At 40.1% G+C, this 22,837-nt stretch overlaps 1 protein-coding gene across 2 annotated transcripts in view; it reads left to right on the top strand.

Moving 5' to 3' along the window:
• Window positions 1-22,837, top strand: part of SLC22A23 (solute carrier family 22 member 23) — a 122,109-nt gene that overhangs the window by 54,129 nt on the left and 45,143 nt on the right. For both annotated transcript variants that reach the window (XM_073678704.1, XM_073678705.1), the window contains exon 3: window positions 3,228-3,382. In XM_073678704.1, the coding sequence (XP_073534805.1) occupies window positions 3,228-3,382 (155 nt within the window). The remainder of the gene's footprint in view (window positions 1-3,227; window positions 3,383-22,837) is intronic.

The following is a 22,837-nucleotide window of genomic DNA, read 5'->3' as shown; positions in this document are numbered from 1 at the left end:
AGTCCCTGTTCCCTTTGACCTTGAAGATGTTCTTCGTTATCCTAGCTTTGCCTTGCTGCCCGGAGATGAAGGGAAGCAGGACTGCAGTTGTTCCGCAGTACGCATGTACAGTATTCTTACGGTTACTAGGCAACCAGAAAATGACTCGACCTAGGAAAAACACCGGATTTAACAAGAACATAGGATATCATTTAAGTTAAAGATGCAAATAAACACATTCTTCCACAAGACGCTTAAAGGAATAGTCACGTTTAATAACACAAGGAATGTCACCGGACAAAATGATTATAGGTTTTTTTTTTACCAAGAAACCTATCATTTTATTTAAAATTATAATGTCAAGCATTGTAATTGTGTAGGAGCCCAACATGAAGATAATGAAAGAGGTTAAGACTTGTGTTCATTGTCATTGCTGTATATTCTTGGAAACAATGACTCCTATGAGTTTTCCAAGAACTGGACTAAACTTTTAGAAAACCTGGGAACCGCTGAAGTCATCAGGTCACATTTTTCCTATATTATACCTGTGATGTTTCTTTAGGAATTCTTTAAATCCTACTTCCACTACTGACCTCGTACTAACCATACTAAGGCAGCAGAGGATTGTGCCCAGGGCCATTTCTATATAATGGAGCTTGTGCATGATACCTTCTGAGTGTCGTACAGCAATTGCAATGGTGAGCGTGCAGGGGCATCTCGCTACACCAGGTGGTCCGGTGGCATGGAGAGCAAGAAGCATAGGTGCACTTATATCATGTAACATTAGTGGGTGCAAAAGCATTAAACAAATGGTTCATTGAGGAGATATTCGTGCCTCAGACAGCTTTACAAACAAAAGACAAGGCTTTCAGGAAGTGGTATGCGAATCATTTTGGCTCTGCTGTTTGACTAGTAAATATAAAAGTATCTTTGTAATATAAATTTTCTATTGTGCACCATTTTTCAGCTCCTTGAATATGGGCCAGCATGGTAAACAACGAATAGTTTCATCCCTGTTGGCATGGGCATGTCCACTGAGCAGTAGCCATCTGGTTGTTTAGATCAAAGCATATTCATTCATGTGTGTGTGAATGGCCAAGTCAAAGTCCCATCAAAGTCCATATCTAAATCCCACTGAGACTCTATGACAAGACTTGAAAATTGCTGTTCAGGCGCTCTACATCCAATCTCACTGTGCTAGAGTGAGTTGCAAAGAAGAATGAGCAAAAATTTCAGCCCCTACATGTGCAAAGCTGGTAGACACATACCCCAGAAGACCTTCAGCAATAATTGCAGCAAATGGTGGTCCTACAAAGTATTGACTCAGGGGGCTGAATACAAATGCAAGTCACAATTTTCAGATTTATATTTTTTACATTTTTCAAAAACTAAGTATCATTTCCTTTACACTTCACAAATACTTGCTACTTTGTGTTGGTTTATCACATAAAATCCCAATAGCAAAATGTGACATGCAGAAGTAGTTCCGTTGCAGAGTGTGACATGCAGAAGAAGTAGTGCTGTTGCTTCAAAAGCATCCAGTAACACAAGCACAGGAGTAAGTGTTGTGCTCCAGAAGCATCCAGCAACTAGAGGGGTTAACACAGTCACAGGAGACGTGAAGGCAAGGGAGCAGAATTAAGGTCAGGAGGGAAGCTAAACACAGGTCAGATAGACTCCCTGAACTAACAGTGTGGAGTATTATTTGGCAGAAAGATAAGGACTGGAAGGAATTGTGTCACAGGGATCATCTCCCTCATCACCCACCCCCCCCTCTATCTCCATGCAGGATAAAGAATGCTGTGTACTATTGTGGCCTTGTGAAGGAAAAGCCTGTGGTTGTGTATGCATAGAAGTGTGCTGCTAAGAGATCTAATCTGTGCTGAATTATGCTACTGAAGAGACTGATGTTACTGTGCCTGCTTTATTAGACTGTACTGTAATGAAGATTGTTGCTGTAATATCCCTGAATTGCACTGGCCGTGCTTCCGATTAAATTCCACTGTTAAACTGTTGAAAAAGACTCTTGTCAGATGTGTCTGGTCAGCAACTGAATCTATCGTGTGCCTGAGAGAAGTTGCAGCCTATGGTTGCCCTGAGTAATGGTTCCCCCAGGATTCAAATGAATTCATGAAACCTGTCTCGCCCCTATCTGAAGCTAGCGGCATGCGTGTAACAAAAACATTTAAGTTTGTGGGGGTAATCTGAAAAAAAAATATGTGGAAAAGTTCATGGGGTATGAATACTTTTTCAAGGAACTATATATAACTTGTATATCAGAATACATGAGCGAATATATACAAGAAAACATGTTTTTTTCTTTTAATGCAAACTCCAGAACCTTGAAAGCTGTAAAATTAGGTCACATTTACATTCATTCTGGAATGTCCAGAAAGGCCATGACATTCGTGTAACAATGACTACAAAATTGACTTTTTCGATCAAAAAATGAACTCAATAGAAAAAGTGTATAGAACTGATTCACTTATACTTTGTCCAATCCGGTAATTTAAGGAAATAAATTCTAGGAATGATAAACTAGAATGCTATGTTACAGCTCGCCTATGAGGTTGATGTCTGTTGCACAACAATTAGATCTGAAGTTTCATGTGGCTCCCTAGCAATGGGCAGCTGCAGATACAATTGTACACAGTTGGCACCATGTCTTGACCACGGTATTTTGCATCCAAATGATATTAGGGCTAGGGTAAAAGCTGTATGATTATGTATTGATATTGTGACGGAGCACTATCTTTTATATCGGGAAAATACATGAAAGTTGCTCCTGCCTCCTGACCCTAGAGGATGGCTACTTCTGTTCTAGACTATAAAGGCGTACCTTGTTCTTGTGATCACACCCTGTTGTGGTTTTAGTTGACTGCATTAATCTTGATCCTAAAGAGACACCAAAAGTCCTTCTGTGCAGGAGAGGAGACCAGTCTGATGTCTACACCCTCCTACACCGGCAGATATAGAAAATGGAGTCAGAAAGCAGCTTTTTGCGAACTGCTTTTTCTGTCATTTACCTATGAGCCACCAGAACACACGTCCAAGTATCTGCAGCCTGCAACTGTAGCTGAATCGAGTAACTTTGTCACCAGGAATGGGTTTAAAAGGAATATAGAAAAAAAGATAGTTACAGTATATGTGGATTTCATATGCTGAAGCTGATCTTTGAGTTATGTAGCTTTAATTGCTCGTTTTTAGAATATGTGCACGTTTATTACAATTTATTTCTCTTCTTTTAGGATCGGCCGACGTCTTGTGCTGCTGTTTTCTGTAATCTTCAATCTGATTTTTGGACTTTCTGTGGCACTTTCAGTTAATGTCACAATGTTCAGCACTCTCAGGTTTTTTGAAGGATTCTGTCTTGCCGGGATATTCCTTTGTCTATATGCACTGAGTGAGTACATCCCTCTATGCCATGTACAGAAGTGTGCAAAATTGTTGGTACTTATCTGTTAAAGTTTAAAAAAAAACAAAAAACATAATGGTCACTGAAATAACTTGAAACTGGCAAAATAAAATTTTAAATGTACTGAATATCAGCTAATGAAAATCAGAAATTTTGTTTTAAATTGTGTTATAACAGATTTGTTTTTATTTTTTTTAAAAAGTAATAAAAATGGCCTGGACAAAAATGATGGTGCCCCTAGAAAAGATTGAAAATAATTTGACCATAGATACATGTTAAACTAAGATGTGTCCTGTAATTAGCATCACAGGTGTCTACAAACTTGTAATTTGTCAATTTAAGTCATGAAAAGTAGTCACTGTGCTGTTTGATATCATGGTATGTACCACAGTGAACATGGACCAATGAAATCTAAGGAGAGCGTTGTCTCAGGAGTTTAGAAAGGACGTTATAGACAAACATGTTAAAAATAAAGGCTAGAAAACCATCTCCATCTCCAAAGAGCTTGATGTTCCTGTTATAAAAGTTATACATATCGTTCAGAAGTTTAAAGGGGTTGTTCGGTGAAAAGTGATAAGTCTGCAGTCACTCTGTATGACTGCAGACTTATGAGTCCACCCAGCGCATGGACTGTACGCTGCAGGGATTCGTCGCTTTCAGACCTGTGACCGGAGGGTATGTATGAGTTATGCATACCCCCGGACAGTTGGCGCCGCCTCTCTCCATACACTTGTATACAGCGAGGCCACCCCTCGTCTAGTGACGCAGACGGCCAGGGGGTGTGTCTTACTAGAAGGCGCGACCTCGCTCAATACAAGTGTATGGAGAGGGAGGCCACGCCCACTGGCTGGGATATGTATAACACATAAATACCCTCCGTTACCGGGTCTCATACCGGCGAATCCCTGCAGCGCACAGTGCGTGTGTGTGTGGGGGGGGGGGGGATTCAGAAGTCTGCAGTCACACAGAGTGGCTGCAGACTTATCACTTTTAACCGGACAAGCCTCTTTAAGGTCCATCGGAATGTAGGCAACCTTGGACAACCCCTTTTAGTTCAGAAATTGCTTGTCTCTGCGATGAGTTTTCCATTTGGGAATGCAGTATGAATTATGGCAGCAGGGTGATGTGAGTATGGAGGTAGGGCGTCACATAGGACTATGTAGTCTATGGGAGGGAAGCTACACGATGTATAAATACTAAGGAATGAGAAACCAGATTGATTCACACCTGTAAGTGTAGCCATTAGTGATGAGCGCCAGTGCTCCTTACTCAAGTTTGTCTAGGGTGCTTGGGTATGCACCAAGTATCACGGGTTCCCGAGAGATGCTTTCAGGCCCCGCGGCCGCATGTTTCACGGCTGTTAGCCACAAAATATGTGGGGATTGCCTGACATACACTGGCAATCCTTTCATGTTTTCTGGCTGTCAAAGAGCTGCAAAACATGGGACGTGAACATGTCACTCAACCACCCGCAAAACTTGGTGCATACCCGAGCACTTGCGCTCATCATTAGTAGCCATATTTTAATGTACATTACTTCACATTTTGGTAACATGTAAACTACCAGGAGGATCTAACTATTAGAGCAACTTTTTTTTTCCAGTTGTCCTACTTTTAGCATGGTATATAGTGAAGACGTTGTAGAAAATGCTTTATTGTGTCTCCTGTATTAGTTGTTTAGAAATAGTGGCTTTAATATTTATGTATCTTTTTTCTTAAAATATAGAGAAGCTGCAGAATTTTACTAAATAAAAAAATAAAAAAAATTTGGGGATTTTTGATGGGGGAGATGTTACATGTAAAGAAAAAATCATGCGTGGAAAAACCACATATTACCTGAAACATAGGAAAAGTTTAGTAAGCCAACACTGCTGGTAGCATGACAACTCAAGATCTTACCAAATGGCCACCCACCAAGAACATATTTAGTGGGAAAACGCTCTTAAGCCTACTGTATGTGTGCATATATAGTCTATACAGCAGATCGTGGCTTCATTATTTGAGAACTTTTAGTAGTACATATGAATAAATCATACCTTTCCCTAGGCTTTAAATAATTTCTAACCTACTTGATTTTCTCTCTGAAGATTTCCATAAAATGGTATTTTTGACCTGCCTTTTGTGCGGTGTTAAGCACCAGATTTCCATAGGCCCAGTGTCGTCAGCCTAATTGGGGAAAAAAGAAATCAAATGGTAAAGTCCACGTGTCCCAAATAGGCTGCTGCGGAAATGACATTTAGTGTGTTTGCACATAGAGTGTTGGCATTGCCATTAACAAACATTCACAAGTTAAACAAGCAGAACTGCCTTATCCCGGAGTATAGCAGAATACACGAGCGCTGCCAGTGCCACGGCTTCCTGAGCTGCTTTATCACTCTGTCTTTCATATAATGGCTCAGGATCTCAAGCTCGACTGTAAAAAAGAGCGTGATTAGATGGTATCACCTGAATCCTTGGATCTTTCATATGGAAAAATTCTACATGTGCAGCAACATTATTAACGTGAGGGCTTTAAAAATACAGTGGGGGGAAAAAGTATTTAGTTAGCCTCCAATTGTGCAAGTTCTCCCACTTAAAAAGATGAGAGAGGCCTGTAATTGACATCACAGGTAGACCTCAAATATGAGAGACAAAATGAGAAAACAAATCCTAAAAATCACCTTGTCTGATTTGGAAATAATTTTTTTTCAAATTTTGATGGAAAATAAGTATTTGGTCAATTACAAAGGTTCATCTCAATACTTTGTTATATATCCTTTGTTGGCAATGACAGAGGTCAAATGTTTTCTGTAAGTCTTCAAAAGGTTGGCACACACTGTTGCTGGTATGTTGACCCATTCCTCCATGCAGATCTTCTGTAGAGCAGTGATGTTTTGGGGCTGTCGCTGGGTAACACGGACTTTCAACTCCCTCCAAAGGTTTTCTATAGGGTTTAGATCTGGAGACTGGCTAGGCCACTCCAGGACCTTGAAATGCTTCTTACGAAGCCACTCCTCCATCGCCCTGGCGATGTGCTTGGGATCATTGTCATGCTGAAAGACCCAGCCACATTTCATCTTCAATGCCCTTGCTGATGGAAGGAGGTTTGCACTCAAAATCTCACGATACATGGCCCCATTCATTCTTTCATGTACACGGATCAGTCGTCCTGGTCCCTTGACAGAGAAACGGCCCCAAAGCATGATGTTGCCACCCCCATGCTTCACAGTAGGTATGGTGTTCTTTGGATGCAGCTCAGCATTCTTTCTCCTCCAAACACGACGAGCTGTGTTTCTACCAAACAGTTCTACTTTGGTTTCATCTGACCTTATGACATTCTCCCAATATTCTTCTGGATCATCCAAATGCTCTCTAGCAAACTTCAGATGGGCCCGGACATGTAATGGCTTAAGCTGGGGGACATGTAATGGCTTAAGCAGGGGGACACGTCTGGCACTGCAGGATCTGAGTCCCTGGCGGCGTAGTGTGTTACTGCTGGTAGCCTGCGTAACGTTGGTCCAAGCTCTCTGCAGGTCATTGACTAGGTCCTCCCGTGTGGTTCTGGGATTTTTGCTCACCGATCTTGAGATCATTTTGACCCCACTTGGTGAGATCTTGCTTGGAGCCCCAGATCGAGGGAGATTATCCGTGGTCTTGTATGTCTTCCATTTTCTAATTATTGCTCCCACAGTTGATTTCTTCACACCAAGCTGCTTGCCTGTTGCAGATTCAGTCTTCCCAGCCTGGTGCAGGGCTATCATTTTGTTTCTGGTGTCCTTCGACAGCTCTTTGGTCTTCACCATAGTTGAGTTTGGAGTGTGACTGTTTGAGGTTGCGGGCAGGTGTCTTTTATACTGGTAACAAGTTCAAACAGGTGCCAGTACTACAGGTAATGAGTGGAGGACAGAGGAGCCTATTAACAAAGAAGTTACAGGTCTGTGAGAGCCAGAAATCTTTCTTGTTTGTAATTGACCAAATACTTATTTTCCACCAAAATTTGAAAAAAAATTTCATCAGCACTTTGAACACATTTTATAAGTGGTCATAAACTTGTAAAAAACTCATGAAAGAATAAAGTTACGTTAAAACCAAGCACACCATTGTTTTTCTTATGAAATTCTCAATAAGTTTGATGTGTCACATGACCCTCTTCCCATTGAAAAAAATAAAGTTGGATCCAAAATGGCAGACTTCAAAATGGCCACCATGGTCACCACCCATCTGGAAAAGTTTTCCCCCTCCCATATAGTAATGTGCCACAAACAGGAAGTTGATATTACCAACCATTCCCATTTCATTTAGGTGTATCCATATAAATGGCCCACCCTGTATAATAAAAATGGCCATACAATGCTCCCTTGCACTAACATTGCCATTGGTTCTCATAGGGGCTGTAGTTTATGAACTTTTCAGATGAGAATGATCCTTTTAGTTATTCTTTCAATGGAGGGAGGAATTTTGCGGCACTCACTGGTAATCCAAGGGGTAACGTTTCTCCTTGTGTAGAGTGACAAGCCAGGCCTGGCATGTCAGAGTGAGGAGACTTATACACCATGCATGCTCCTCTAGGAAATTTAAATATGCAAATTGCCTCTTCAGATAGGAAGATGACTAGAACTCTAGTGCCACCTATTGAAAGTCGCAATCCTAAAGGTCAATATCTTCCCTTTAATGAGCCTTGCCATATGACTTAGGATAAAAGCCTCTCTGGTAATGTGACATGTAAATCTAGCTTAGTGAATGCAGACAGAAGACATCCTAAGAAAGTAAAGATCCTCCGTTGAGTTAAAAGAATAAGTGAGAAGTAAGAAGCTGTTATCCGGGCATATTCATGCTAACATGAATAGTGAAGGAACTAGTGACCCACACCTAAAAGAAGATTCCGTTCTATTTAGGACCAAGTTAATATATTTTTTCATCTAAAATCCATTTTATCTAGATGAAATAGTTTTGTATGAATGTGCTCTTTCCTTTTTCTTTTGCTAAGGCATTGTTGTGACTATTCATGCTACCACAAACCACAGGAGTTTTACTGGCAATAAAAAGGCAAATATTTTATTAAACACTTAAAGACATAGGACATACAACAAGGAACAACCCGGCATAAAAAGTGGGGCTGCATATATACATATATTCAGATTAGCCAATCGTAGAGAGTAGAAATAACAATGGATAAAAAGAGGGGGTGCAACAGTGTTTAACCCCTAGTGGGGTAGTTGTCTAAGTGCCGCATACAGTAAAAGTCTATAAAGATATGTATTTTTAGTATAACAGATCGTGTCAGCACATAAACCCCTATAATCAATGTTCAGATCATGGTATTGCACGCTTACCCATTGCTAAATAGCAGCCACACAAGAAAAATCGAGGAAGCGATTTAACACACCAAGCGAAGCGTGCGTTGGGGATTTTTCTTGTGTGGCTGCTATTTAGCAATGGGTAAGCGTGCAATACCATGATCTGAACATTGATTATAGGGGTTTATGTGCTGACACGATCTGTTATACTAAAAATACATATCTTTATAGACTTTTACTGTATGCGGCACTTAGACAACTACCCCACTAGGGGTTAAACACTGTTGCACCCCCTCTTTTTATCCATTGTTATTTCTACTCTCTACAATTGGCTAATCTGAATATATGTATATATGCAGCCCCACTTTTTATGCCGGGTTGTTCCTTGTTGTATGTCCTATGTCTTTAAGTGTTTAATAAAATATTTGCCTTTTTATTGCCAATAAAACTCCTGTGGTTTGTGGTAGCATGTATATTTATCTTATGGAGTGGCATAAACTTCCACTTTTTCAATTTTTGGGACCCCATTTTCGGTAGAGTGGTTTGTTATAATGTACCTGATGAATATATGGTTAATTGTTGTGACTATTGTAGTATATTTCTGATGGTAAGGCTTTGTTGTGATTATTGTAGTATATTTCTGATGGTAAGGCTTTGTTGTGACTATTGTAGTATATTTCTGATGGTAAGGCTTTGTTGTGACTATTGTAGTATATTTCTGATGGTAAGGCTTTGTTGTGACTATTGTAGTATATTTCTGATGGTAAGGCTTTGTTGTGACTATTGTAGTATATTTCTGATGGTAAGGCTTTGTTGTGACTATTGTAGTATATTTCTGATGGTAAGGCTTTGTTGTGACTATTGTAGTATATTTCTGATGGTAAGGCTTTGTTGTGACTATTGTAGTATATTTCTGATGGTAAGGCTTTGTTGTGACTATTGTAGTATATTTCTGATGGTAAGGCTTTGTTGTGACTATTGTAGTATATTTCTGATGGTAAGGCTTTGTTGTGACTATTGTAGTATATTTCTGATGGTAAGGCTTTGTTGTGATTATTGTAGTATATTTCTGATGCTAAGGCTTTGTTGTGACTATTGTAGTATATTTCTGATGCTAAGGCTTTGTTGTGACTATTGTAGTATATTTCTGATGCTAAGGCTTTGTTGTGATTATTGTAGTATATTTCTGATGCTAAGGCTTTGTTGTGACTATTGTAGTATATTTCTGATGGTAAGGCTTTGTTGTGACTATTGTAGTATATTTCTGATGGTAAGGCTTTGTTGTGACTATTGTAGTATATTTCTGATGCTAAGGCTTTGTTGTGACTATTGTAGTATATTTCTGATGGTAAGGCTTTGTTGTGACTATTGTAGTATATTTCTGATGGTAAGGCTTTGTTGTGACTATTGTAGTATATTTCTGATGGTAAGGCTTTGTTGTGACTATTGTAGTATATTTCTGATGGTAAGGCTTTGTTGTGACTATTGTAGTATATTTCTGATGGTAAGGCTTTGTTGTGATTATTGTAGTATATTTCTGATGCTAAGGCTCTGTTGTGACTATTGTAGTATATTTCTGATGCTAAGGCTTTGTTGTGACTATTGTAGTATATTCCTGATGGTAAGGCTTTGTTGTGACTATTGTAGTATATTTCTGATGGTAAGGCTTTGTTGTGACTATTGTAGTATATTTCTGATGGTAAGGCTTTGTTGTGACTATTGTAGTATATTTCTGATGGTAAGGCTTTGTTGTGACTATTGTAGTATATTTCTGATGGTAAGGCTTTGTTGTGACTATTGTAGTATATTTCTGATGGTAAGGCTTTGTTGTGACTATTGTAGTATATTTCTGATGGTAAGGCTTTGTTGTGACTATTGTAGTATATTTCTGATGGTAAGGCTTTGTTGTGATTATTGTAGTATATTTCTGATGGTAAGGCTTTGTTGTGACTATTGTAGTATATTTCTGATGCTAAGGCTTTGTTGTGACTATTGTAGTATATTTCTGATGCTAAGGCTTTGTTGTGACTATTGTAGTATATTTCTGATGCTAAGGCTTTGTTGTGACTATTGTAGTATATTTCTGATGCTAAGGCTTTGTTGTGACTATTGTAGTATATTTCTGATGCTAAGGCTTTGTTGTGACTATTGTAGTATATTTCTGATGGTAAGGCTTTGTTGTGATTATTGTAGTATATTTCTGATGGTAAGGCTTTGTTGTGATTATTGTAGTATATTTCTGATGGTAAGGCTTTGTTGTGACTATTGTAGTATATTTCTGATGCTAAGGCTTTGTTGTGACTATTGTAGTATATTTCTGATGGTAAGGCTTTGTTGTGACTATTGTAGTATATTTCTGATGGTAAGGCTTTGTTGTGACTATTGTAGTATATTTCTGATGGTAAGGCTTTGTTGTGACTATTGTAGTATATTTCTGATGCTAAGGCTTTGTTGTGACTATTGTAGTATATTTCTGATGGTAAGGCTTTGTTGTGACTATTGTAGTATATTTCTGATGGTAAGGCTTTGTTGTGACTATTGTAGTATATTTCTGATGGTAAGGCTTTGTTGTGACTATTGTAGTATATTTCTGATGGTAAGGCTTTGTTGTGACTATTGTAGTATATTTCTGATGGTAAGGCTTTGTTGTGATTATTGTAGTATATTTCTGATGCTAAGGCTCTGTTGTGACTATTGTAGTATATTTCTGATGCTAAGGCTTTGTTGTGACTATTGTAGTATATTTCTGATGGTAAGGCTTTGTTGTGACTATTGTAGTATATTTCTGATGGTAGTGTCTGAATGAGAGTGTTTTTATTAAGTATGATGGAAATGTTTTATCTGATTCACATGCAAAACGCCTAACCACAAAACAGGTCTAAAGCTATGTAAAAGCATATTCCTACATCTAAAGCCTACTTACAAACTCCGATTGGATACTTTTTTCTTCTTCTGTGAACTGGAAAATGTTTTCCATATTCATTATTTATTACATTACCACAGTTGCAAAGAAATTTTTTTTTTTGTCTTTTGTTGGGGACATATGGTCTTAAGGAGGTTGTCCACCTAAATAGGTTTAGATACCTTTTATAATATACCTGGATAAAAGTAATTAAAGATGTATCATTCTCCAAATATGAATGTTGGTCCTGGGAGCTCGGCTTCTGACGGGTGTTCACAGGAGCTGGAACTGTTCTTGGACCACTGTAATATCTGCGGATCGGGAAACTTTTGATAATGCAAGTATGTTATTACATTGCATTGTATTAAAGGAGATTTCAATGATTGTTTCATTATTATATAGTATTGAGAAGGTTAAAAATAACAAAATTAGCTTGCTCTAGTGATGCATCTCCACAGATGTCTCTGGCCTTTGTTGAGTGGCTGCAGTGGTGACATCAAGACTACAGCGCATGTAGCTGCTTCAGCCAATCACTCGATTCAGCAGGCCTTCCCTGCAGCCCAGTGATTGGCTGCAGGGGTTACTTAGGCTGCAGCAGTGACGTCATGATTACGGCTTTTCAACAAAGATCTAGGAAGCGCCAAAATAATATTGTTGGATCAGCAATGAGTGAGCAGAGCAAATGTTATTTATTTCCCCAAACCTGTATAATAAAGAAATTGAATAATGGAAAACCTCCTTTTTAATATTTTGAACACTTCCAAACATGGTTGTGTTTTAAGTGGACTTTAACAGGGCTTAAGATGCGTAAAACAGTAAAAGTCTCGTCTATTGTTACTTTTTCTGATATGCACTTTTTAAGGTTTTGTCCACATCACATTTGACCCTTCTATAGTAGGAATAAGTCTGGAACAATTCCTAATATAGTCTCACAATTGAAGGCTCCTATGTAGGAGGCTGTCTAGGTATACAGTGGCTTATGTCAATCATACCAGAGTGCTATGCATGATGCTCGTTGACTTGTTTTATTTTCTATGCTGTGCAAAAGATTTATATTGTTTGCAGTGACTGGAAGCGAATGGATTCTTGTGACCTTATGAGATTTATCCTCAAGTCTTTATTATTAAGCCACAGTTACCAGTTTTCAGTGTATCGTTGCAGAAGCTTTGATTTTGCAGCATTAAAACCTTTCCACTCTCTCTCTCATTCGTGTGAGTCTCAAGACTTGTGCAGTTACTGCAGTCATACGTTGAAATGGCTTTTTGGGTTACTTATTAAGCCTATTTCTTGTAGTTTTAATCTAATTGCTTGTCCAGTACATGTTTTCTGTAGTAATTAATAGGCAATTATACAACCAGGCTTCTGATTTCTGTGTGTGAACGTAACGTCCTGTAACGGGCTCCAGAGCACTTGCCTCATAGAGAGACGAAACGCTTGTGATTGCTTTACATCTCGCAGCTTTAACAGCTCCAAATGCTTTCTGGTGGTTTTGTAAATCTCACTGCATAAAGAAGACTACAAATGTCTCCTAACTACCTATTATACTAATTAAAATTTACTTTGCCTCCATCTTTGTGTTAACATGTGGACCCCAAACTGACCGCCGGAGCTGATTCTGCATAGAGAACTTTGTTTTTGTACATTCTCGGTGGACAGGGTTTCAGCTTTTATTTTTAATTTTGTAGACAATATTTTGGGACCAAAAGCTGAAAATTCACACTAGTGTTTTTTTTTAATTATTACATGTATGAGCTCATGCCTCACTTTCCATGTGCTCCATACATCATCTGAGCTCATGTGTCCCTTAGCTTCTGCGATTAGTGGGGGTCTCCGTACATGAAAATGTGGCTATAACATATCCTAAAAGTTTAATTACCCTTTATCATTATAGAAGATCAGAGAAGTAAAACTCTGACTGCAGAAAAATATATATAAAGAATTGAGATGAGCATTTCAATTCACGATGCCCTGGTCCGGTGCCCACTCCAGGATGCCATGAAGGACTGGACGCCGGACCACGACAGCGTGAATTGAAAATGCTCATCTCTAGTAAAGAACATTTATCAGCACTAGAATTTGGACCTTTTAGGTGATGATCAAGGGTTGACACTTACTTTAAAGGGTTCGTCCTTGACTGAGAATGTCCCACACATGGCACTTTTACCCACTGATTAGATGGAAGCAGATCTTATGGCCTTTAGAAATACATAATCTGTGAAGCTAGAACACCAAAGCTTTGAACACTGGGCAGTGGTTGTTCTTGGTTACTGCAGTTTAGCTGCCAGTCGCTTCATTAGGAACTGTTCTGCAGTACCAGAGAGAGGTCACTACAGCATATACTGAGCTGTAGTGCTCGGCCTCCATAGATCGGTTACTTCCAATGGCTGCTTGACCTGGTAATGTCTAACTGATGGAAGTGCTTGGTGTCAGTCCACCACCAACTTGATATTAATGGCCTATTCTAAGATTAGGGTATCAAAATCAAAGTCCTGGACAACCTTTTTTAAAGAGGTTGTCCACTACATTTTGATTGATGACCTCTTTTTAGGATAGGTCATCAATATCTGATCGGCCAGGGTCCGACACCCGGCACCCTTGCCGATCAGCGGTTATCGTGTTGGCCAGCTCACTTGCGGAGCTGGCTGTCTTCTGGTAGTGGGCAAGGCTTGGCACTACACATCAGCCTCCTATTCAATTCAACAGGAGGTGGATGTGCAGTTACCCTGCAGCGGCAACTACCAGAAGATGGAGCAGCTCCGCAAGTGAGTACTGCCGACACCGATAACAGCTGATCGGCGGAGGTGCCGGGTGTCAGACCCCGGCCGATTACACATTGATGCCCTAGCCTAAAGATAGGTCATCAATCAAAAAGTAGTGGACAACCTCTTTAAGTTTACTCTTTGTGCATAGGGTAACTTCCAGCATTTTTTACTTTTGTGACTTTTTTATAAGTGCCACTATGGAGAATTATTTGGGAGAGAGGAGTTGCTTGACTTCAGCTGTTTGCGAGTCCTGCCTGCACATGTTTAGAGGTTAATCGGGAGACTGAAGATGAGCGCTTTGAAAACTCTTGTTTACTTATTTTTGGCTTTTGAGAGAAAAATTGAAAGCTAACCAGCAAACCAAACCATTTAGGCTTGGCGTGTTTATATTATTATTATTTTTTTTAAAATGTAACTGATTTCTCTGGATCCTGAAAGTGGAGACTTCCTTTCAAAAGCAAATTCATTGTGGATCCTGTTTATATTAAGAGCAGCATTGCATATCCTGTACTTCTTTGCTACTTTACTAATGTCTTTATCATGCGTCATAACTTTAAAGGGAATCCATCATCAGGTTTTCTTTCTATGTAATCTGAGCGCCACATGATAGTGGCTGAGACCCTGATTCCAGTGATGTCACTTGCTGGTCTGCTTTCTGTCATTTTGATACAATCACTGCTGCAGATCTAGCAGTTGTCTAAATGCTGAGCCCTGTACAACCCTCCCCCACCACTGATTGGCAGCTTTCTGTGTGCACTGTATATTGACAGAAAGCTCCTAATCAGTGGTGGGGATGGGGTTACACAGAGCAGTTGACTAGAAGGCACGAGACACCTAGTCCTGTAGTGATACTCTCCTGCCGATAAGACATTGATTTTATTGAAACAACACCACACAGCCTAGTAAGTGACACATCGCTGGAATCAGGGTCTCTGGTCCTACATCATGCTGCTCTCAGATTACATATACATAAAAACCTGCTTATAGATTCCCTTTTCAAGATCGCATAGGATAAAATTCTAGTGGAAAACTTGATGCCATGTTTTTTTTTGTCACTGGGAGCATGAAGCTTCATTTACACTGAAAGATTGTGAATGAGCATTCTTAAGAACGCTCGGTCACGATAATCTATCAGTGTAAGCAAGCTGCCGATAATCTTGAAATCTTTTGTGCGAAAGATCATCGTTCTTGGCGGTGCAACGACCTGCCGATAACGATGGCGACCTATGTGACTTGAGCGATCTCTTACAGATTGTTCAGTGTGCATCATTTGGCGCGGCCTGCCTGTGTAAACGGGATATTAAACGACCGCTGACTGGGGTTTGCCGTTCAGCAGCTGTTTAGTGCCGCTGGTCAGTCTGTATAATTAAATCAGAATTTTTCAGAGTTGTCTATTGAAGACGAAGCGGTTTACATTGAAGCCGTTGTGGGGATCAGCTGTAAGGCATGTGCTCGCTGAATTTTTTTTGAGGCCATCAAAAACGACAAGTTTTCTAATGGAAACCGCCCCTCCTTTGGGGAATTTTTGGAGGAGTTTGAAGTAGTCTTGAAGGTTTTAAGCATTTACAAAGTTTTTTTTTTACATGAAGTATTTTCTTTGCAGCCTTTTTATTGGACAGTACCTAGTATGGAGCACATCCCATTCAGAAACGAAAATGAAAACTGTAGTGTGAATGTGACCTTACATGGAGGTCACGATTAATCTCTGTCCCATGGATGCTTCTGCGGCAGCGGCCGACTTCTGGCGCATAGAGTGGAGCCCTTTTAAATGGCATCTTGTTAGTTTCTAAACTAGACTGAGATTCATTGTGGCTCGATGGATAAATAAAGGAACTTTTTTCATTTATTCATCTTGCAATCGCAGCACAATTTTAAGATACATATAGAGCGGGGTCTAACAGAGTTTTCTTATTAGCTTATGCTGGAAGGAATTGCTCTTCTTGCTCCGATGAAATTGCCTGAGATAGCAATTTCCCTGCATGCTGCTATTTTAATGGAGTGAATTGAGAAGTACAGATGAAGTGAAAGCAGACTTGTTTTATAGAGTTGGTTGGCTTTAAGCACTTGTGAGTATGAACCCTGTAGACAACGGTAATTCCAACGCTAAAAATTATGTACTAAAAGAAATTGGATGTTTTTCATTTTTTTTAAGTAATGTGTTAGGAATAGAGAACATTGTGATAACTGATGCTGGATGGTTTTGATGTGCGTCTCCTATGTAATGTAATAATTTAGAATTTTTGGGTAATTTTCCTGGAAATAATATAGGTATTGAATTTAGAACGAACCTGTCTGATTTAGTAACTATGTTTGTTCTAATTAATATACTAATCGTTCTGCATTGTGCCATTCCTCCGTCATTCCTACTAGAAACGTATGGATAATGCTATGAATGGTCCTATCCGTGTCTGACCGTTATGTCTGTATGCACACTTATACAAAGATATCTGTCGATCACAATAGGACTGACTTCGTTTCCGTTTTTATCCCTCCCCTTCTTTCCAAAGCCATAACGTTTTTATTTTTCCATCAATCTAACTGTATGATGACATGTTTTTTGCGTGTCGGGTTGTACTTTTGAATGGTCCCATTGATTTTAGGATATAGTGTACTGGGAAAAAAATTCCAAGTGCCGTGAAATTGCAAAAAAAATCCGAGGTAGATCCTCAGTTACTTCTCTTTTCCTCGTTTCCTTAGCGCTTGTTCACATGTTGCTGTTTATTTGCCATGTTTTTCTGAAAAATCACGCACATGCTGCTCATTTTTCCTTGAAGAATTGAACCTTCAAAGTGAGTTTTTCAAATCTGCAGCAGGCCAATTCTTTCAGCATTTTTCGCCCATTCAAAAGAAAGGGAAAAAACGCATGTAAAATCATATCGAAAACGCGTAAACGTGTGCATTTTGCTCAGTATTTTTTTTACTGCCAATACTCTGTGTTGCAGCAGAAAATTCTGTTGCAAATACTAAGCGTGCACACATACCCTTAGGGCTCATGCAGACGCGTTTATAAATTGAATGTGTGCGATCTGATTTTGGATTGGATAGCACACGGACGGCACTGACCCATCCGTGAGAACAAGAATATCACCGCATGCACTACTTTCTTCCGAGTCTCCGATGCGACTCGCCCATTCAGGTCTATGGGTGCCTAAAAAAAAAAAACTGGTCCCACATGGTGTATCAGAGTGTCATCCAATTTTTGCGGGTTTATTTCTATTATAAAGCTAGGAAACTGTACTTGGTCATGTACATTTTTAACTTTGTTGTAGTGGGGTGAGGAGAAGGCGCTGGGAATTGATATCGAACTATCCAACCAAGAAGCAAGGACCTTGACTGGCATTTCAGGGTGAAACACACCACAGTGGTACAAGCAGTTGAAAGGTTTCCTTAAATAACAACTATTTAGCACGTTGCTTAACTTTGCATTTAGGAATCAATTAGACAATTTAAAAAATTCTGCGTGCTGGTGTACATAACCATTAAAGGGGATATCCACTACTAGGACAACCCCTTCTTGATCTAAATATTTGGCCCCAATAAAATAAAAAATCTTATACTCACCTGCATTGCTGCTTCCAGCGGTGTCAGTACTCGCGGTGCCGGGGCTCCACTACTATTGTTGTGACACGTGAACCTGGCGCACAATCAGCTCTGGCATCAGCATCACTGTCCCCGCCATCGTACTAACTGAACATGAAGAGGAAGTGAGAGAGGAGCCCGGACTTCCTTTTCATGTTTAATTTGTACTAAGGTGGGGACAGTCATGCCAGCGCTGATTGGGAACGTGCATGCCGACACCGCTATCGGGGCCAAACATTTAGATCAAGAAGGGGTTGTCCTAGTAGTGGATAACCTCTTTAAGGGTCATCCACTGAGGAAAATGGGATATTAATTGGGCAGTGAATTTTAATGCAGCACTGCGACAATGTTCTTCAAGTAAATCTGTCACCAGGTTTTTGCTATGCCACATGAGAGCAGCATGATGAAGAGGCAGAGACCCTGATTCCAGTGATATGTAATTTACTGAGCTGCTTGCGGCTGTTTGATAAAATCACGTTTATCTGCTGCAGATCCAACAGTTCTCTGAATGCTGAGCTCTGTATAACCCCACCACCACCACTGATTGGCAGCTTTCTGTATACACTGTGCATAGGCAGAAAGCTGCAAATCAGTGGTGGGGGAGCAAGGTTATACGGAGCTTATGGATATGGAGGACTACATGGCAGCAGGTTTACTGATAATCTACTGCTGATTAAAACCGTGAATTTATCAAAACTACAGCAAGCAGACCAGTAAGTGACATACAGCTGGAATCAGGGTCTATAGCTCGAAAATTGGGTGCAAAAAAAACTGTTGACAGATCCCGTTAATTAGCGCATTGCAAAATCTGCACGAGTTACATGATGACTTGCCCTGGATTTCACCCTAAGTATTAAATGTGAAATCCGCTGTGAAAATCGTCAGCATGAATTGACAGGCTATGGAGTAGTAGTGTGCACTGCAGGTCAATGTCAGCACGGATTACAGTGTCGATTTTTTTTTTTCCCACAGCAATAGGGTCATCCTGACGCCATTTGTGTCCATTATAGGATAGATCCTCTTCCTTTAGGGGGTCTGTTGTTCTTTTCCTATAACAGAAGATAAAAACATAACTCTAGTGTGAACCTGGCATAACCCTGGTTCTTTTATGTTGACTTTTTTCCCATTTTCACCACCATTATATTGTTACTATACCAGGCGGCTCCCGAGAACAGCAGGATTTTCCTACTTGGGATTTGCAGACGCCAGGACTGCAATGGAAGGATATAGATAGATAGATAGATAGATAGATAGATAGATAGAGAGAGAGATATCGCTCTATATATATATATATCTCTATATATATATATCTATAGATATATATCACAGTACAAACCAAAAGTTTGGACACACCTTCTTATTTAAAGATTTTTCTGTACTTTCATGACTTTGAAAATTGTACATTCACACTGAAGGCATCAACACTATGAATTACCACATGTGGAATTATATACTTAACAGAAAAGTGTGAAACAACTGAAAATATGTCTTATATTCTAGGTTCTTCAAAGTAGCCACCTTTTGCTTTCATGACTGCTTTGTACACTCTTGGCATTCTCTTGATGAGCTTCAAGAGGTAGTCACCGGAAATGGTTTTCAATTCACAGGTGTGCCCTGTCAGGTTTAATAAGTGGGATTTCTTGCCTTATAAATGGGGTTGGGACCATCAGTTGTGTTGTGCAGAAGTCTGGTGGATACACAGCTGATAGTCCTACTGAATAGACTGTTAGCTGCTTTTTTCTTGCCGTAATACAAATTCTAAGTAAAGAAAAACGAGTGGCCATCATTACTTTAAGAAATGAAGGTCAGTCAGTCCGAAAAATTGGGAAAACTTTGAAAGTGTCCCCAAGTGCAGTTGCAAAAACCATCAAGCGCTACAATAATATATATATATATATATATATATATATATATACACATATATAATCTCACGACGTCTCTAGAAAACAGGACCGTACACAACAGCCAGACCGGTTGCTAGATTCCTATTCACTCAGGGACACAAGTCTGTTGTATTAAAATATCCCAATGGACTGTTTCTAACATAAGCTGTCACAGATGTTCTCCTAGACACCAATATAAGTCATTTCCTCCAGGAGTAACGTACCTTGGACTTTCGCCAAGTGCTGTAATGCTGCCCAGAAAAAAGTAAGGCCCATGTCAGTAGCCAGGTGTCTCGGGGATGGGAGCCAATATCAATATTACCCAGTATGCTCTTGTGATGAGGACACTATCATCAGACTTATGCCCATAGAGTAAAGTTTTGGGTTCACAACTCTCCTGCTAGGACTCTAGATACTATTATACCTTTTTCCTAAATGGTAAAGCGACATCAAACATCATGGCAAAAATACTCAGAGCTCTGGCTGAATTTTTTTTCTCTCTACTGTCCCCTTTCTATAAAGAATTCGGGAGTACTGTTCTTTATTAACCTTTTGATATTTTATGATTTAGTACCTGACATGCCCGTGCCACTTACTGATTATTAGCAACTGGTCTGGTGCTTTCCAATTGGAGCCACTCAGATGTAGCTTGCTAAATGACCTTCACAGTTGGTGGATGAACACTCTTCTCGCCCAAGGGTATTTTCTTCCCTTCGTGATGTATATCCCCAGCTCCGTGTAATCAGATCATTGTCATGGTTAACAGCAGGAGCTGTAATCACTTCTAGCTTTGCTGATACATTGTAGCCTTTCACATTTCAAGAAGCACCTTGGAAGGTGAAAAAGTGAAAAATTGCCAGATTCCTGATGTACTTAATTACAATCTACGGAAATAATATGATCTTAAACCTATTTGAAATGTACATTGATATTAGTAGAGGGTGAAATTATTTTAAAATATGAATGTGCATGAAGGGTTCAAAGACCTAAACAGCAAGAACGTAAGTACAAGTCCCAACGTTCTTTCATAACATTTTCGTAGACTTATTAAAGTGCAAAACATTGTTTTAGTGATGATAAAGTATTTACGAAATCATTGGAAACACTATGGTATGAGGATGCCCTTGCATTGGTATGGGGATGCCCTTGCATTGGTATGAGGATGCCCTTGCATTGGTATGGGGATGCCCTTGCATTGGTATGGGGATGCCCTTGCATTGGTATGAGGATGTCCTTGCATTGGTACGAGGCTGCCCTTGCATTGGTACGAGGCTGCCCTTGCATTGGTACGGGGCTGCCCTTGCATTGGTACGAGGCTGCCCTTGCATTGGTACGGGGCTGCCCTTGCATTGGTACGGGGATGCCCTTGCATTGGTACGAGGCTGCCCTTGCATTGGTACGGGGATGCCCTTGCATTGGTACGGGGATGCCCTTGCATTGGTACGGGGATGCCCTTGCATTGGTACGAGGCTGCCCTTGCATTGGTACGAGGCTGCCCTTGCATTGGTACGGGGATGCCCTTGCATTGGTACGGGGATGCCCTTGCATTGGTACGGGGATGCCCTTGCATTGGTACGAGGCTGCCCTTGCATTGGTACGAGGCTGCCCTTGCATTGGTACGGGGATGCCCTTGCATTGGTACGGGGATGCCCTTGCATTGGTATGGGGCTGCCCTTGCATTGGTACGGGGATGCCCTTGCAAAGCCGCCGACCGACATTCCTGCCATCAACTTATCTCTGGGAGAACAAACCGATCAACAATCCAAAGTCGGACATGCCCGATCAACATCTCCCCCTACAATCAGTTGACCGGGGCCCCCAAACGCATTAGACTGTCAGCCAAAATCGTCGATATCGGCAGGTTCGTCTGACATTAGTCTAATGTGCGTGGAGGGCTTAACTTTTGATTAAGTGGTCCTATTTTGAAAAAATGTAATGTTGCAGCATTTTATTTTCACAGACTCATTTGATCGTTACCCACCCAGATACCAAGCTCCCGAAAAGGAAGCACTGATTTGCTTCTAAAAAGGAAAATTCTGGCGTTGTGACCTTTTAAGCTCTAATGGTCATTCACCCTGTTCAGGTTCACTCTTTTTGGTACTTGGGTCACGATGGCCGACACTGAGAATTAACGGAACAGATCTTTATTGTGAACTCCAAGTCCGTCGTGAGTCCACTGTTATTCTGCGGCTCGTGCATTATTGTTCCCATAGACGGAATATGCACTTGGTATTAGTTTGTCACTAGTTAAGGCAATAGCAATAGTTAAGTGTTTACAGCTCACAAGTGTACTTGGCTGCTATGCCTCGTAGAATCGTTCCAGGGGGACGCAGTTGATTTAAATAGGGCTAAATAATTCATTGCTAAGTGAATGGAATGGAATTATTAGAATGGAATATGCAAATACAGTGGGACTCGCTCAAAATGAACCCAGCGATAGAAAGAACATCGGCCTCCTGGAAAGACTGCACAACACCAATTATGTCATCATTGGAAATGGTTCCTATGTGGGGTGTGAGACCGAGCCAAGCATTCCTCTAGGTAATGGGTGATTAGATACTATGTAACACAATTTATAGTGCTGGAATGTCTATAAGGAAACTGCAGCCCTTATCTTTTATCTCCATATTTACATTTTTATTGTCTGCACTTCAGTATACTTTACTTTTTGGGAGAGTCATCTTTGAAAAAAGTAAGTTCAGGATAATTGTCTTTATGTTGATGAATGTAAAGTAATGCACCTAGGCTGCCATATTGCAGGATATGCATTAAATGGAAATATACTAGGGTTTAAAGAACAGGAAGACTTGTGTATTCTGGTTACAAGTAAGCCTGGCAGCAATACTCAATGCCAGGCAGCTGCTGCAAAAGCAAAGAGGGTGCATAAAAAGAACTGAAAGCCAGTGATCCCAATGGAATATGACCCCCTCTATAAGTCACTTGTAAGGCCACATCTTCAATACTTTTGGGCTCCACATTCTAAAAAGGATATTAGAAAGGTAAATCTGTTCAAAGGCGGGCAACTAGATTTATAATTAGGA

This window comes from Phyllobates terribilis, unplaced genomic scaffold, assembly GCF_046119375.1.
Source record: "Phyllobates terribilis strain yellow unplaced genomic scaffold, ASM4611937v1 Scaffold_4__5_contigs__length_816908805, whole genome shotgun sequence".
Classification (NCBI taxonomy): Eukaryota; Metazoa; Chordata; class Amphibia; order Anura; family Dendrobatidae; genus Phyllobates; species Phyllobates terribilis.
This window is presented reverse-complemented; position numbering and strand designations above follow the sequence as displayed.